Source organism: Auxenochlorella protothecoides (genome assembly GCF_000733215.1).
Source record: "Auxenochlorella protothecoides strain 0710 unplaced genomic scaffold scaffold97, whole genome shotgun sequence".
NCBI lineage: Eukaryota > Viridiplantae > Chlorophyta > Trebouxiophyceae > Chlorellales > Chlorellaceae > Auxenochlorella > Auxenochlorella protothecoides.
In genome coordinates, this window is record NW_011934187.1 from 19,963 (window position 1) to 35,983 (window position 16,021).

General features: G+C 66.6%; 5 protein-coding genes across 5 annotated transcripts; 3 read left to right on the plus strand and 2 right to left on the minus strand.

The window, feature by feature from the left end:
• Positions 1-600: 600 nt before the first annotated feature.
• On the plus strand, positions 601-5,330 carry F751_6770 (hypothetical protein; the record flags this gene model as incomplete). The annotated part of the gene is made up of 10 exons (XM_011398378.1): positions 601-639; positions 762-1,121; positions 1,345-1,722; positions 1,855-2,385; positions 3,024-3,166; positions 3,369-3,554; positions 3,862-3,973; positions 4,166-4,373; positions 4,621-4,850; positions 5,277-5,330. 10 exons carry the CDS (start codon positions 601-603, stop codon positions 5,328-5,330), a joined length of 2,241 nt encoding a protein of 746 aa, XP_011396680.1.
• Positions 5,331-5,674: 344 nt separating this feature from the next.
• On the minus strand, positions 5,675-10,315 carry F751_6771 (Protein transport protein SEC31; the record flags this gene model as incomplete). Its single annotated transcript, XM_011398379.1, has 9 exons — positions 5,675-6,048; positions 6,275-6,636; positions 6,753-7,540; positions 7,835-7,869; positions 8,110-8,398; positions 8,699-9,337; positions 9,610-9,738; positions 9,953-10,075; positions 10,190-10,315. 9 exons carry the CDS (start codon positions 10,313-10,315, stop codon positions 5,675-5,677), a joined length of 2,865 nt encoding a protein of 954 aa, XP_011396681.1.
• Positions 10,316-10,610: 295 nt separating this feature from the next.
• Positions 10,611-11,884, plus strand: F751_6772 (Dolichol-phosphate mannosyltransferase; the record flags this gene model as incomplete). The annotated part of the gene is made up of 4 exons (XM_011398380.1): positions 10,611-10,726; positions 10,838-10,933; positions 11,073-11,352; positions 11,639-11,884. The coding sequence occupies 4 exons, from the start codon at positions 10,611-10,613 to the stop codon at positions 11,882-11,884; spliced, it is 738 nt and encodes a 245-aa protein (XP_011396682.1).
• Positions 11,885-12,295: 411 nt separating this feature from the next.
• Positions 12,296-13,259, plus strand: F751_6773 (NADH dehydrogenase [ubiquinone] iron-sulfur protein 4, mitochondrial; the record flags this gene model as incomplete). Its single annotated transcript, XM_011398381.1, has 3 exons — positions 12,296-12,479; positions 12,781-12,963; positions 13,177-13,259. The coding sequence occupies 3 exons, from the start codon at positions 12,296-12,298 to the stop codon at positions 13,257-13,259; spliced, it is 450 nt and encodes a 149-aa protein (XP_011396683.1).
• Positions 13,260-13,602: 343 nt separating this feature from the next.
• Positions 13,603-15,960, minus strand: F751_6774 (Sulfate adenylyltransferase; the record flags this gene model as incomplete). Its single annotated transcript, XM_011398382.1, has 6 exons — positions 13,603-13,691; positions 13,799-13,892; positions 14,042-14,130; positions 14,472-15,057; positions 15,299-15,464; positions 15,860-15,960. 6 exons carry the CDS (start codon positions 15,958-15,960, stop codon positions 13,603-13,605), a joined length of 1,125 nt encoding a protein of 374 aa, XP_011396684.1.
• Positions 15,961-16,021: the final 61 nt, after the last annotated feature.

The window sequence follows — 16,021 nt, forward strand, 5'->3', positions numbered from 1 at the left end:
CTTGAGGGTTCTTGTCCCGGTAGCGGCCGTCTGCTTTTGCTTCTCCTGTGAATGACTTATTTTCAAGGTCTGAGCAGCAGTTTCCGAGAGCAAACCTCCCGCTCGAAACCTTGCCTACCTTGAGGGAGAAGAGCTTGATCATGGCGAGCCCAGTCTTCCTCCAGCAGCGCACTGGCTCAGTCTTCTACGATACAATTAGGCAGATATGCCTCTTTGTAGTGGTGAACACGACCTTCGAAGGGTGATTTTGCATCGCAAGGCTTTGCCCTGCGGGACCCGGTAGGTGCGAGATCGCTTTCTGCCGAGGGGAGGTACGGCGCGCGCCCGGGGGTACCATTTGACGGGATGTCGAGGGTTCCTGCTGCAGCTGAATACCTAACGCGCACCACACAAGGACGAATGCGGCATGCCGCTCGTTTAATAAGCGTGATTTAATCTGGTAATGTCATGCTCATAGATTGCTCGTGTTGCATAAGCTGCTTTCGACAGTAAATCAAACCGCTGTCTCCAACTAATTGACCTGCGGAGCGGGATCGACATGGCAACACCGAGGCTCTGCTTGCCCACGCTCTGATCGGTACGAGCACCAACACATTCATTATGAATAATGTGGACGAATGTCAGGACGCGATCTGGACGGTGCGTGGATGGGGCCGGCCTGGGCGGGTGTGGCAGTTCTCGGAACCATCAAACAACCGAAGCTGCCCGAGTAGCAGCACCCCCGGCCAATCACCATCAAACCGCCTTCCCCCCACCGCCAGGCCCTTCCCCTGGCTGATCCCGCATCCAACACTGAGTTCGTACCCGAATCTCTGCCATACTACACGTCCATCGTGCTGCCAGCCATCTGGCCCGCCTTCCTCGTGACCGGCCTGGCCGCCGCCTTCCTGCTGACCCTCATCCTCTGGCGCGCGGTCCGACGCTGCGTGCTCCTCGCCCGCCCGCGCCAGCTCACCCACGTGGCGCGCCTGCGGAAGGTCCGCGCCCTGCATCGCGTCCGGGTCTGGGGCGCTGCCGGCGCCCTGTGCGCTGCCGGGGTGCTTGTCGGCGTGGTGCTGGCGGGGCCCTGGGGCGGACCCCACATCGTGCCCAGGACCTTTGAGGTGGTGGACGGTGCCCGGGTGAGGCGGATGTGTTGGTGGGGGTGCGCGCTTGGGTGGGGTGGGATGGGGGAAGGGCGGTACCCTGTGCCTGGTACTCTCGTGGTTGAGCCAGAGCTAGGGCAGTGGATTTCATTGTCCACGGACTCAGTGTCCTGGGTGTCATGCACTCATAGTTTGTGTGTGCCTGTCCGGATGTTTTCAAACCCGCCCTTCACTCCCCATCAATGATCACTCTCCTTAGGGCTACGTGGCAGGCGTGCTGGGCACGGCCGACGCCGCGGTGGCGGACGCAGAGGCCCTGAACGGCACACTGGCCGACATACAGTCCTTCCTGGGCTCCAACGTAGACGCGCCGGGGCTGGACGCCTCGCTGGAGTGCCTGCGCCCCTGGCTGGACGCGCTGCCCGACGTTCCCACCCTGCTGGGCACGCTGGACGGCGCGCAGACCCTCCTGCGCGGCACCGTGCTTCCGTCCCTGCTCCGGCTCCAGTCCGGCGTCGGCCAGCTGGCGGCCGACGTGGGCACCGCCGCCGCCCCGGGCACGGCCACGGCCGCGCTGGCACATGCCGCGACCTCCCGCGCCGGCGCCGTGACGCTGGTGGCCCAGGCCCAGGCGCTGGTGGACGCGGCCGGCGCGCTGCCGGCGGCGGCGGGCGCTGCCGGCGCGGCGGCCGCCATGGGCGCGCTGCGGGATGCGACGACGGCCCTGCTCTCCGACGCGGCGGGCGACGCGGCCGACCTGGCCGCCAAGGCTGCGCTGCTGGAGGCGCTAGCCACCGACCTGGAGGCGCTGGCGGCCACGGCTGGGACGCTGGGAGACGTGGCGGCGGCGCTGGACGCGCTGGCCCCCGCCGCCACGCGCCTGCTGAACGAGACGCTGCCGGCGCTGGTGGCGGCGTTCCAGGGCGTGCAGGAGGGGTACGGGGGCGTGGAGCCCTGCGTGAACGCGCTGCTGGCCGCCGCGGAGCGCGTGGAGGCGCGCGTGCTGGCGCTGCCAGCCGCGCTGCGCGGCCAACTGGCGCTGCTGGGCGAGGTGCACTCCGCGCTGCGCACGCTGAGCAACGTCACCACCGACTGGGGCGCTGAGGTGGACGGCCTGGCCGACCGCCTGGACGTGGATGCGGTGCTGGGCGGGCTGCGGTCGCCGCTGCAGAGCATGCAGGGCCGGCTGGCGGGGCTGGGCAACCTGACCGCCACGGCCCAGACCCTGCGCGACACGGCGGCGACCATGGAGGCGGGGGAGGGCGCGCTGCGCACGCTGCGCACGCTGGCCGCCGCGGCGGTAGCCCTCAGCCCCGACGCCACCTCGTACGACCTGGCGCGCGCCGCCGGCGGCGCCCTGGCCGACCAGCTGGCGGGCGATGTGGGGAGCCTGGGCGAGGGCGTGGGTGCCCTGTTTGACGCCGCCGACAGTGCGAGTGCCGAGGCCCAGGCGCTGGCCGCCGACCCGAGTCCGCTGACCTCGGTGCTGGCCAGCCCGGACGGCACCATCCCCGCCGCGCTCGCCCTCATTGCCGAGGTGCCAGAGCCCGCCAGCTACGCGGACGAGGCGGCACAGCTGGCCCAGGGGTACGCGGAGCTGCCGTCCCCGCCAGGGGGACTGGTGGACCAGGCAAAGGCGGAGATCGCCAGCATGCTCTCGGGCGTGGACCAGGTGGCGGTTGCTGGGAGGAAGGGCGTGAGGAGGGGCCTACTTTTCTCGCAGCTGTAGGGTTGGGGTGGCTGGATGTGGGGTGCAGGCCGTCCCTCCCACCAAGCAGACCCTGTGTAGCTTGTCGAGGCACCCTCTCCAAGACTGTGGAACGACTGGGCGCCAGGATGGATGCAGCTTTTCCGCTGCATCTTTGAATGCTGGAAGCCGGCCCTGTGTCCCCAGACGCATCACACGACACCCTCCCACCCACTTCTGAAATCCCGCAGTCGCTGACGTCGGCTCGCTCCGTCATCTCCTCTGCGCTGAGCGACGTGGCGGCACCTCTCCAGGAGGCGCACACGGAGGTCCTGGGACGCATCGACTCCACCGTGCGCGACGTACGCCCCACCGCAGACCGCTGGGACACTGTGTGAGTGGAATGGACCAGGCTTGGGCCTGTTGCTTGCAGGAGCAGGAGGGGGGCCTGACGGGACTGGAGTGAAGTGCTGTCTCTGGGCCGTGCACACCCTGCTCGGCCGGCGGGATGCAAGGGCAGCCGCATCACTGTGGTCGAATCAGTAGAGGCGCCCAATCCCCGCTCACCCTCCCCACCAACGCCGCTACCTCTGCAGGCGCCTGGTCGTCATGTATGTCATCCTCATCCTGATCGGCCTGCTGGCTGTACAGACTGCCGCAGCCATCTGGCTGAGGTGGCCGGCAGGCGTCAAGCTGGGGGCTGCGTTGATCGCCATCTTCCTCCTCCTGGCCGGCGTGGCTGTGCTGGCGCTGACGGCAGGGTTGAAGATTGGGAATGACGGGTGAGAGGCGGCGCGCGTTGTCTTTGTGTTTTGTGTGGGAACTCCTGGCCGGTACATGTGCATGTCCTGGTGGTACGCCGAGGAGCCCAAGCATCGCAGTGAAGTGAGGGCCAGATGCTGCGAGCAGGTGGGCCTGTGCCGCCGCCCTCACTGCGGCCGGTAGGACGAGCTATCGTGCGCCCTCTTGCACCAAGCTCTGTGCCGCCTTGCAGCAAAGAGGCGTCATCAGTATCTGACAGGCAATGTCGACCAAAGGGTCTCAATACCAACGCCCCACCCACACCTCATTCGAATGATCAACGCGCAGGTGCTTCAACCTGGAGGATCAGGTGCTGCTGAGGCTGAGCAGGCTGGAGAGCCCCGGCGCCGCCTTGACACTCGCCAAGTACTGGCTCTTGAACGAGGGCACCGTGGACGAGGTGATGCACGTAGCTGGTGATGGTTAGGGAGCTGCAGCATGAACGGGGTGGCAGGGCGAATGGCGGCACGGCCTGCCAATGGAGGATGCAGCCATGCAGAGGGTGAAGCGGCGCGCTGGACATCGTCTGACCATGTCCGCGCAGGCGCCCTGAGCCCCATCTCCCCCGTACTACCCGCCCACATGCATACAGGTGGCCAAGCAGGTGCTCAGCCTGGATGTGGAGGGCGTGCTGGACCAGATCTCGAACAGCCGGGAGGACCTGCTGGAAGCCATCCAAAACCTGACCCTGCGCGCGCCGCTGCAGAGCTTGGTGGACGCCGCGCTGGACGCGACGCAAAACATCAGCTCCGGCATCCTGCTCCTCCAGGACCGGCTGGACTACGCCAACGTGCACCCAGGTGGGTGTGATGGAGGGGGGTGGAGGGGTTCAAGACTCTGAGCGGCGCAGTGCCTGAGCCGAGGGAGCGGCGGCGCCCGCCCGATTCTGGTGCACGTGCGGGCGTGGAGCGGGATTGGTCGACACCGCCATCCGCACGGCGGCAGAGCGTGAATCGCGCGCATGCTAGACCCAACTCCTCACAGACGAACGGCTCTTGGCGCTGAAGCCGTGACCCACCCCACGCCACCACCTCAAACCACCTACAGAGTACATGTCTCTGAAGAGCTACGCCTGCTGCAGCATCCTCAACACAGCTGGGCACCTGTGGTTTGCCCTGCTGCTGGTCGCAGGGTTTGGCATCACGCTGTGCGTGCTGTGCCTGCCCTGCATACACAGCATGGACGACGTGCCCAAGCAGGGCTGGGGCATGCGCATCAGCAACGCCTGCCTCGCCCGCCTGGCCCGGCCCCTCGCCAGCCAGGGCCTGGAGGCTGGGGTAGGGGGCGTGCTGGTGTCAGCGTCTGCCGCGCCGCCGGCGGGGGCCATCGTGCGCAAGAAGTCGACCCTGCCGGAGGCGCCGGCGCTGCACAGGCGCAGCGACACCATTGGGGCATGGTGAGGAGGTGGGGGGGTTGGGAGGGAAGGAGGATGGCCCCAGGAGACAGGCACCTCACAGCATGTGCCAGCCGCCTGCTGCACTGAGGTGGCAACGGGGCATGGGACTCTGAAGTCTTTCCTATGTGTGCCTGGGCATTGTAATTGAAGTGGCATGCCGGACCCTGTGGCTGCCTCCACCCAGCTGACATGTAACCACACCACCCCAGGTCTCATGCTGGCGAGCTGCCAGAGGATGTGCACACCCTCTCCGACTGGCACCCGCCCCCTAACCCCGCACACAACCTGCACAACCGGACGATGCCAGACGCGAGACACCTGCCAGGAAGCCGGCCAGGACCGGAATCGCCGTGATTCGTGATCACCCCAGTGCCTCAGGGCTTACCAGCGACCATCACGCTGTTTGGCTGCATCCCATATTTCAACATATTCTTGAGCTGTACCCCCATGTACTCCCAGGATACCATCTGTTTGCCCGTGCGCCATTCGCCGGCCCTTTGCCTTGACCCAGCTCCACCACCTTCCCAGGCCTATGCTGAGGCCTCGACTTCAGGGGTGCTTTGACATCGTCACCATCCCCTGGACTCTGCCTTGGAGTGCGTGTAACATCGCACGTCATGACACGCAAGGATGCGACTGCAGCGCGTCACATTGGCGATGGCGGACTGATGCCACCCGCCCTTCAACCGCCGACACACCCGGACCTCAGCCCAGCATCTGCCGGAGCTTGATGAGCCGCTTGAGGGCCGAGAGCCAGGCCGCCGACTCATCCCAGTCGTCGCGCGTGAGCGCGGCCTGGGCGCGCGCGGCGCCCTGCACGTCCCCGGCGTCCAGCGCCGCGCACAGCGTGCCCAGCTTGCCCGCCACCGAGTCCGACACGCCGCCCTGGGCCAGGCGCCAGGCCAGCAGGCCCAGCCGCCGGCCGGCGTCGTCCAGCTCGCGGGCCCGCCCCGGCTGGGCCGCAAAGGCGGCCTCGCAGGCGCGGAAGAGGTTGGTCAGGGACATGACGACGGGGCGGAGGGCGGGGGAGATGCCGCTGGTGTCCGCGCTGAGCAGCGTGGTGCCGGGCGGCGGGCCCCCTGCTCGGCCCAGGGGGGAGGCAGGCGTGGAGGACGCTGAGGACGCTGGCGCTGGGATCAAAGGGTGGGGTGTGGGAGGAGTGTATTCGTTTCAGGCGGGGAGGGGTTGGAGTGTGGAGGCCCTGTCAAGCATGCAGGGGACATGCCATGCCAGGCAGTCCCCTCGTCCCACACAGCTGCCTGGGGACCGCACCCGACGACCGCACCAACCAACCCATCCAATCACCTGCGGGGGGTGCATACGTCTGCTGGCTGGGCTGAGGGGTGTACGTTGGTTGCGGCGCAAACGTGGCCGGGGCAGCAGGGGGCGCGGGTCCGGGCGGGGGCGCGTACATGGCGGGGGCAGGCCCCGCGCTCGGGGCGGGTGCAAAGGTCTGCGGTGCCGCGGGGGGCGCATAGACGCCCCGCGGCGCATACGTGCTGGGGGGTGCTTGGGGAGCCGGGAGGGCCGGCGGCCCCTGCGGCGCAAAGTAGGCGCCCGGGCTCTGCTGCGAGGCGTACCCCGTGGGGCTGGGCGCCTGCGCGGGCGGCGGCGCAAACACCGCGGGCGGCGGCGCGCCGTACGCCGGCGGGGGAGCGGCGTAGGCGCTGCTCGGCGCGAGGGCCTGCTGCTCGGGCTGGAACAGGGCCGGGCCCCCTGGCGCGAGCTGGTGCTGTGCGCCGGGGTCGGGGGCGAAGTGCGGGGGGGGGGCTGGGGCGCGTACGCCGCGCCGGGGTTGGCGCCGTAGTTTCCGTACGCCTGGGCCGTGCTCGGGTCGGGGGCGTAGGAGTACGAGGCGTCGGCCGCGCCCTGGGCGTAGGCGTAGCCGCCGTCGGCGGCGCCCTGGGCATACATGTAGTCGGCGGCAGCGCCGTCCTGGGCGTACCCGCCGCCGCCGTGGATGTTGCCGTCGCCGCCGAGCCGTGCCGCGGCATCCTCGCCCATCCCGCGCGGCGCGCTGTGCGCGATTCTGTCGCGCAGGTCGGAGACGCCGGCCGCGGCGCCGGGCGGGACCAGGTCCAGGAACCGCGCTGCGTCGGCCAGGCGCCCATCGGCCACCAGCACGTCAGCGTAGCGCGTGAGCAGCCCGACCAGCGCGGGCGCCGCCAGCGCGGCGCCGCCGTCCGCGGGGTTGGCGCCCACGCCGCGCGCGCCCACGCCCAGCACCAGCGCCTTCTCCACCACGCCCTCCAGCGCGGCGGCGGGCGGCATGCGGCCCAGCCCAGCGCTCCACCCGCCCACCGCAGCGTCCACGTCACCGGCGCAGACGACGCAGAGGCCTGCGGCGTGCGCGTCGCCCGCCTCAGCCAGGCGCGCCGCCAGCGCGCTTGCCAGGGCCTCGAACTCCGCCGGCGGCGCGGAGGAGAGGAGCAGGGCCAGGGTCTCACGCCAGGCTGCCGGCGGACGGGCCGCCACCGAGGCCCGCCAGTCGCCGCGCAGGTGGCCGGCCACCAGGCGCATGAAGGGGCGCGGGTGGGCGGCCATGTAGGCCAGGCGTGCTGAGAGGAAGGCCTCCCCGCCCACCAGCGAGGCCAGCAGCACGGCGTCGCCCAGGCGCCCGGCCTCGCCGGCCAGCGCCGCCGCGCGCGCCGCGTCGCCCAGCACCAATGCGCGCTGGATGGCGTCCTCGCCCTCCCCGCCCGCCGCGTCCGCCAGCGCGCGGTCCAGCGCGCTGGCCTGCGGCGGCGCCGCGGTGGTGGCGGCCAGCACCGCCGCGCCGCCGGGGCCCAGGCCGGAGGGGCCGTGGGCGTGCGCCGCGCCGCCGTTGGAGGACGCGGGGCGGTGCGCATGGGGCGACTGCGTCACCGGGCTGTTCAGGTTGTCAAAAAACGTGTCCGCGCCTGTGGGTGGGTGTGGGTGGGGTGAGGGCTGGAGGGAGGGGAAGCGATGCTGGGCCCCAGCAGCTTCTCTGCAACGTCGGCCACGGTGGCGGACGGGAGCGCCCACGCTTCCCAGGGACTGCCCGTTCTCTCGTACTCCGACCGACCGTCCCCAGCCGCCCAGATTCCTGCCCCCTCTCAGCCCTTTCACCCCATCCCTGACTCGAACAAGCGCTCACCGTCAGTGCTAAAGGGGTCCACCTCCTGGGGGTTCCGGAGGAGGAGGGTGGGCCGCGTCCGAGGACGCGGCGCCCAGGCTCAACCGCGCGACGTCGTCCGCCGCGGCCTGGACCGCCGCCGGCTCCGCCTCCTCCATCGGTGGCAGGTCATCCCCAAAACCGAGGCGCTCCAGCAGGTAGCGCCGCGCGTCGGGCGCATAGTGCGTGCCCAGGAAAGCCCAGGTCTCCGCCTCGGGCGTGCCGGCCAGCTCGGCGGCGCGGCGCGCGCACAGCGTGCGCAGCGCCTCCCTGTCCCCGCTGGCCACCGCGCCCTCCAGCAGCGAGGGCGCGGCGCCAGGCTCGCCGCCGCCCCCGCCGCTACCCGTGTGCACCTGCACCACGGTCACGACGGTGGCGGGCGCAGCGGCGCCCTTGGCCGGCAAGGCCTCCGGCTCGGTGCGCGGCGGCGGCCCGAACCGCGCCAGGCGCCCGCCGAATCCGAACCTGGCGCCGGCGGGGCGGCGCAGCCAGGCGGGCGCGCGCGCGTGCGCGGGGGCGGGCCCCGGCGCCGGCTCGCCGCGCTCGTCGAGGGCGGGCAGCGCCGCGCAGCGCGCCAGCCCCGTCAGAGTCACGCGCCCCTCGAAGGTGGCGGCGGCGAAGAGGCCGGCGTTGCGCCCCGACGCCCACGCCACCTCGAAGTTCCAGTTGGTGGCGGGGCCAGCAGCGCCCAGCTCCGCGTGCGGCGCGCCGCAGCCCGCCACGTCCCACACCAGCGTGCGGTTGTCCTTGCCCGACGACAGGATCAGGCCCGCATCCTGGGTGCTCCAGGACAGGCCCAGCACGCCGCGCGAATGGCCCGTCAGCTCGCGCAGCGGCGCGGCAGGGCTGCGCAAGTCCCAGAGCAGCAGCCCCGGCTGGCCGTCGTCGTCTGAGGCCACCAGCACCTGGGTGGCAATGGCCGGGTTCCAGGCAGCCACCGAAACGTGGCGCCGTCGCGCGCCGCCCTCCGCCAGCTGGAAGATGGGCCGCTGCTTCTTCAGGTCCCACCCCACCACGCCAGACTTGCCGGTGCAGGTGGCCAGCACGTGGTGGATGCTGGGGTTCCAGGCCAGGAACCCGATCTCGCTGGCCACCTCCTCCACCCCGTTCTTCATTGCGGGGTACAGGGAGGGTGCGGAGGGCTTGCCCATGTCCCAGATGCACAGCTCGCCGTCACCACCACCGGAGGCCAGCAGGTTGGGGCTGTGAGAGTTGAACTGCAGGCCCCGAGCCTGCGGCGTATGGAGTTGTCGGTGGGTGAAGGTCGAGGAGGTAACGGAGCATGTGTGTGAGTGTGTGTGGATGGGTGGGTGGGAAGTGGGAGGGGTATTGTAGGGGCGATGCCCAGCGAGCGCTTGCCCCGCCTCACGGCACCAGGCATCAGCAGGCGGTCGATGTGATGTGGTTGAAGCGGCAGGGTGCACACCCACCGCCCCGCCCACCCGGGACGGATCCCTTTCCCAGAAAGAAACCCACCCACGAAAACCAGCCACGCCCCCCGCACCGCTCCTCGATGCTTCTGCAGGCGCGCCAGCGGCTGGGCCTCCTTGGACCCTGCGCCACGGGACATGATGCCCGCGGGATTCCACAGGCAGATGACGCCATCTGCGAGGCCGCCGGCCAGCAGTCCCTTCTGCAGGTTTGGGGAGAGAGGAGAGGAGTGTATGTAGACGTGCCCCTTTTGGGCTGCGCAGCTCACCCGATCAGGCCGGCTGCCGGCGACATTCGCACTGGGATGAAAGGCAGCATGGGAGGGTGCTAGAGCCCCATTCATTGCAATTTCCCCGACCCTGCCCCGATGAGTGTGAAAATCTTGCGCTGCACCCCTCCTAAGCTCCCAAACGTACGGGGTACTTGTCGGGATCGGGCCCCTTGCCCCACGTGAGGCGTGAGAAACGCTCGGGAGCATGCACCGCTCCACCGGCGGGCTTCAGATCCGTACTGGGGTTGGCTAGATCCAAATCAAAAATCTGTTTTCGAAGGGGTGGAGGGACTAGAGCTCGACGGTTGGGCCCAGGACTGCATCACCCCTGCACCAGACCACGCAGGATGACCGCACGGCGGCAATGGTGTCCTCCGCGCACCTCCAGCGTCGAGCTCGTGCTGAAGCTGAGATCAATGGCCCCGGCAACACTGCCGGCCGCAAGGAACGACCCAGTCGGATCGAAGCATATCGTTGCGGAGCGATCCACGCTCTTGACAGGTAGCATCCTGGCGACTGCCTCGCGGCGAATGTGGCAGTCAACCTTCCATCGATTGAACCTAGACAGAGGTACGTGAGGTGGCTGCGTGGACCGGGTGGGGTGAACGCGAGTGCCTTGCTCTTCTCGAGGTCGTCCTTTCCAAGCTGTCACCTGACCGTCCCCTCGCCCGGCACCGCGGTGTGCAAAGTTGCACTCAGGCACATGACAAAAGGCGCTGATTGCGGTAGAATCCTATATTCTGTTGATATTCATCCTTCACCAGGGCATGGGATCGCCTGTCAGGTGACCCGACATCCAGATCATGGTGGTCCGGCGAGTACACACGACGTCCAAATACTCCGTGCTCCTCCCCACCTACAATGAGCGCCAGAACATCCCCATCATCATCTACCTCCTGGTCGAAACTTTTGAGCTCCAGTGAGATAATATTGCGAAGGACGTTGTGCGAGTTGATTGTATTGCATTTATTCATGTCCTTCTCATTTTTTACTAGTGTCTCTGCTGAGCCCAACGTCCCACTGCTCACAGTAAGATCCGTTTCGAGATCATCGTCGTGGACGACAACAGCCCCGATGGAACTCAGGACGTGGTGAAGCAGCTACAGAGGGTCTATGGCGAAGATCGGTGCGTGCACGAGCTCAAGTGTGCTTTGCTGCCCCTTCATATGCTTGCTGCATGCGATCTGGAAAAGGCCCCGCACACCTGACCCCACGATGCTGCCACACCTATTTCAATATTTTCGATGCACTGGCCACTCCTGCAGGATACAGCTGCGGCCACGTGCGGGGAAGCTGGGCCTGGGCACCGCATATGTGCATGGTCTGCAGTACGCCTCTGGCGACTTTGTCATCATCATGGACGCTGACCTGAGCCACCACCCCAAGTACCTGCCGGACTTCATTGCCAAGCAGGCAGCTACAGGCGCCGACGTGGTGACGGGGACCCGGTACGGCCCGGGCGGGGGGGTGTATGGGTGGAACTTCAAGCGCAAGCTCATCAGTCGGGGCGCCAACACCCTCGCGGCCACACTCCTGCAGCCAGGGGTGAGTGCAGCATGGCTTGGGGCACGGGATGGGTACGTAGCAGGGGCATCCTAGAGAACATCAGGAGACTGCATCTGCATATTGAGTGGATCGAGGTCTGGGCTTGTTGGGCCAAACGCGGGGCTTTGAGACTGCCAAACTGGTCTCTGCGTCGTGCATGCTACAATAGTGAGCATAGTGCACCAACACCCTGGAGATTTACTCGCTTCCCTGCTGCGCTCCAGTTTGTTGAAGGGTTGCTATGCAACGGCTCTCAGATTTCCCCATCCACCTTTCCACCATACAGGTTTCAGACCTGACAGGTTCATTCAGGCTGTATCGGACAGCATGCTTAGAGAAGCTCATAAGACTCGCCACATCCAAGGGCTACGCCTTCCAGATGGAGATCATGGTCAGGGCTCGGTCGCTCGGCTACACAGTCGCCGAAGTGCCCATCGTCTTCGTGGACAGGGTGTACGGCGCCTCCAAACTGGGAGGCGCCGAGATCTTGCTGTATGTCAAAGGGCTCCTCAAGCTGCTGGTCACCACGTGAGGCAGTGCTGCAGTGTCAGGAGTATGTTGGGATGTTGCGGTGAGGAACAGCACCCTTGGTGGAGGTGGTATGGCAACCTGTGACCTCAATATTGACATCTTCTGTAAGCTGGAGCAAGAAAGGCTGGCCGCCGCACCATGCTAGTGGGGCCTGACAGCCCCCGGACCCAGCATGCACGCAGCAGGGTCAGATGAAACCCAGGAGTGCTGTCGTGAAGCAAGCGACCCGAAGACACTCACAATACATAGCTGGCATCGAGGGTCCTCAAGGAGGTGCCACGCCCTCCCCCCAGCCAGTGCGGAAGGCACCACCGGCCTGTGAACCCGCCTCTCGGGCCCTGACCCCGGCAGCTGGCAGCACATGAGCGTCATCGTGTCTTTGGCACAATGCCTACGGCTAGGACGCACGGGCATGGCTCGTTGCGCGACAGGCTGGAGGAGCTTCTCCACTCAGATTGGGGATGACCTGCCGTCCCACGGCACCGACTTGCAAGTCGCGGGTGGGGCGCCTCCCATGGCTGCCCAGCGCAAGGTCATCATCTTCTCGCCATCTCGGGTGGCGGGCCAGCACGGGCTCGCACAGACCATCGATGGGGGTGCGTGGGGAATGTCGTGGTAGCTGGGACTCCTAGGCCGATGCTGGGAGACGGGAGGAGCCGATGCCGGGGAGTGCGCAAGCCAAGCGAAATACATCTGATTGGATCTCCGAGAGCCTACCTACACTCACAGGTGGCCCAAGCTGGAGGGTTCTCTTTGCGCCGGAGGGTGAGTAGCCCTCCCAGTGGGCACACGGCTGGACGGTCACCTCTCAGAAGTACAGCAAGCATCCACTCATGCAGGCCTGCTGCGGCTGACCTGGCTAGCCAACACACGCACACTCTCACACACATCCCGCAGGCAAGTGGATGAACCCCCTCATGGGCTGGACTTCCACCGCCGACCCCTTGGAGAATGTGCACCGCCCGCTGTACTTTGACAGCAAGGAGGCGGCGATTGCCTTTGCGGAGAAGAATGGGTGGGGGTATGAGATTGAGGACCCCAATCCCCGCACTCACATCCGTCCCAAGCGCTTCATCGGATGTGAGTTGGGCCAGTCCGGGCGTTTTTTCTCTCGACGGGGGGTTGTTGGGACGCAATGGTTCATGAATCTCTTTCCACCCTTGGATACCCTGATGTTTCAAGGCCTTGGGTGGCAGTCCTGTGTCTTGAGAGGCATGCCTCTGTGAGATGGTGATGTATGAGCCTTCCTGCTGGCTTCGAGGATACCAAGGACCTGTCCCTTCACCCTTCCAGACGGTGACAACTTTTCCGTGAAGCGCAAGGGCCTGCCCTCTGGCGGGCTGAGGAGCGAGCTTGGCGGCAAGAAGAAGAAGTGAGGGAGGACCCTCACAAGGGGCTCCCCTGCATATCGTACTCTAGCAGTGAGGAAGCCGGCCGTCCGATGGCTGGGGCTGCCACTGCAGACTCCCTGAAGTTTGGATGTCCTAGCTGTCACGCCCTGGTGTGTAAAGGAGCCCTGTCTTCAATAGGTGACAAGGGTGTGAGGTCCTTCCAGTGGCCTCGACCACTAATGAGGGTTACAACTGACTTCCAAGTCGGCAACAAGATCACAATCTCAGCAGGGGGGCCATGGTCTGGCCATGCAACCGCCCCTGGGAGTGCAAGCTGACTGGCTTGGACGGAATCAGGCCACGCTGCAATCCAGCGCTACAAGCCGCTTCACTGCGCTGCGCCGTTTTGCTGCTGCTGGGCCTCCCTCAGCACCTGGATGACAGACGCAAAGCTGAACCACTCGGGGATGTCTTCGCCTGCGCAGGAATGGGAATGGGACTTGATTGAGATGATGGGGAGGAGGAACTCCCTTTGCGCCCACAGCCCGCCCAACCACTCCCCACACCGGACGCCGACGACCCACCGCTGCGCAGCATCTTGCGGAACTTGGTGCCTGACAGGTTGAGCTTGTGCAGCCCCTGGCTCTCTGCAACATCGGCCGTTACAAAGCCCGCCTCCTGCACGGGTGGAATGGGAATGAGAAGTCGGAGAAGAAGCAGGGGCAGTGAAGACAGGGAGGGAGGGAGGCAAGCACCCCGCCCATCTGCCCCAGGCCAGGGCAAACCATGACGCTGCCGCCCACCACTCCTGCCCCGCGACACCGCACCTCGGTGTACGTGATGTTCAGGGATGGGACGGTCTGCATGCCCAGGGCGGGCGCATGCTTCGTCGCAAACTCCTGGGCATCGTAAGGACCTGGAGGGGAGGAGGTGCGCCGCCCAGGTGAGTGACACGCGGGGCTACGTGACTGTAGTCAAGGGTCACAGTGCCCTGCAGGGCCTGGGGGCCAGGTGCATGCATGCCAGGGGGGACATGGTGCCAGGTGCTCCCCAGTCAGGTTCAACTCAGAGAACTCAGGCAGAGACGGTGTGAGTGTGGCCTCTCCTGATCCTTGGGTATTCTGCCCGATATCCCTGGGCCCTCTCGACACTCCCAGACTCGTGTCTGCTGCACCCTCACCCCACCCCACGCACTCCCACCAAGCAAGAGCGGAAGGCAGTCCTTCCCCTCCCCCGCCGACGGGTCCCCCAGCGCACCGTAAAAGTCCTCCCCCGTGAGGCTGGACTTGCAGCCGGCCATATCGCGGCCGATGATGAAGTGGGTGCACCCATAGTTCTTGCGGATGATCATGTGCTGGATGGCCTCCCGCGGCCCCGCCATGTGCATGGAGTATGGCAGGTAGGCCCAGCGCAGCGCGGGGTTGGCCACCTCCGCGGCCAGTACCTCATAGGTGCGGTACCGCACGATGCCGGGGATGTCGTCGTCCTGGGTGGGCCCGCAGGTGGGGTGCACCAGGCACACCGCGCCGGGGGAGACGTTGTCCGCATCCAGCGCACGGATGAAGAGCTCGTAGTGCGCGCGGTGGATGGGGTTGCGACACTGGAAGGCCAGCACGTCCACGCCGCCGGGCAGCGTGCTCCGCACCTCCGCGGGCGTCGCGCAGGGGAACTCGCGGGTGGGCAGGCCCAGCCCCTCCACGCCGCCGCCCAGGTAGTAGCGCCCGCGCTCCCCCGCGATCATGGACACCGCGGGGTGGTCCAGGGCGGTGGTGCCATAGCACTGCCGCGCCTCCAGCGCCTTGTTGGGGCGCCACTTGGAGCTGACCGTGAAGGTGGCCAGGGACTGCATGATGGGGGAGGGGGAGTTGATGGAAACGGGGGGGGGGGAGGGGGGGGGATGGAGGAAGGGGGGGCAAAGTCATAGATCGTGTGGAAAGGGAAACTAGGCAGAGAAGGACATCCACATGAGGCCCTGGCGCCCCGCCAAGCAACCTGGGGCGCGCGTGGGAGCAAGGGGTGCAGGCATGCTGGTCCCCTGGCAAATGTCCTTTTCCTCCACTCTGATGCCCCCGCCCTGGGCCCACCTCTCCCTTGTAGGTCAGGAGCAGCTTGTCGCCGACGATGATGCCCTCTTCGCTGGTGTCCATGACCACCGGCAGCCCAAACAGGGTGCCATCGGGGAGCGTCATGTTTTCAACCACGGAGGTGTACTCCTCCTCCGTCATGAAGCCCCTCAGCGGGGAGAAGGCCCTGAGATAAGGTATTGGGTGCGATTCTTGATGGGTGTGAGCGTGTCGCCCAAGGCCGGCCCAGGCAGCCATGCACCAAACTCGGGAGGACGATGCATGGCTGGAATTTGCGGGGGGCATCAGCATGCCGCCCGTGGGACAGGGAAGGGACGTGCCTTTGAGAAACATAAAACAGGACACGGCGGGTGGGTTTAGACCTGAGGACATACCCTGGCGCAACACAGAAGATCCCAGTTGCCCAAAGCCCTCCTCATAAAGACAAGACAACCCAGCTTTGCCAGATGGAGCACACCATTCCGCATAGAGGTCACCGAAACCGCACTTCCTTCCACACAAAGCGAAGCAGCTGCTCGTCACATTTTGGCACCCAGAATCCCTTCGAACAACCAGCCTCACCCTACGGTGAGCAGCTCTACATCGCATGCATTACGGTCAGACAGCTCGACGGTCTTGTTGCAGGAGCTGATGGCAGCCTCTCTCTGGGAACTGGGCAGCATGAGGTCGACCAGAGACCCACCATGGGGAGCAATGGTGTTGGCCTGCTCGGCGGTGGCTTCA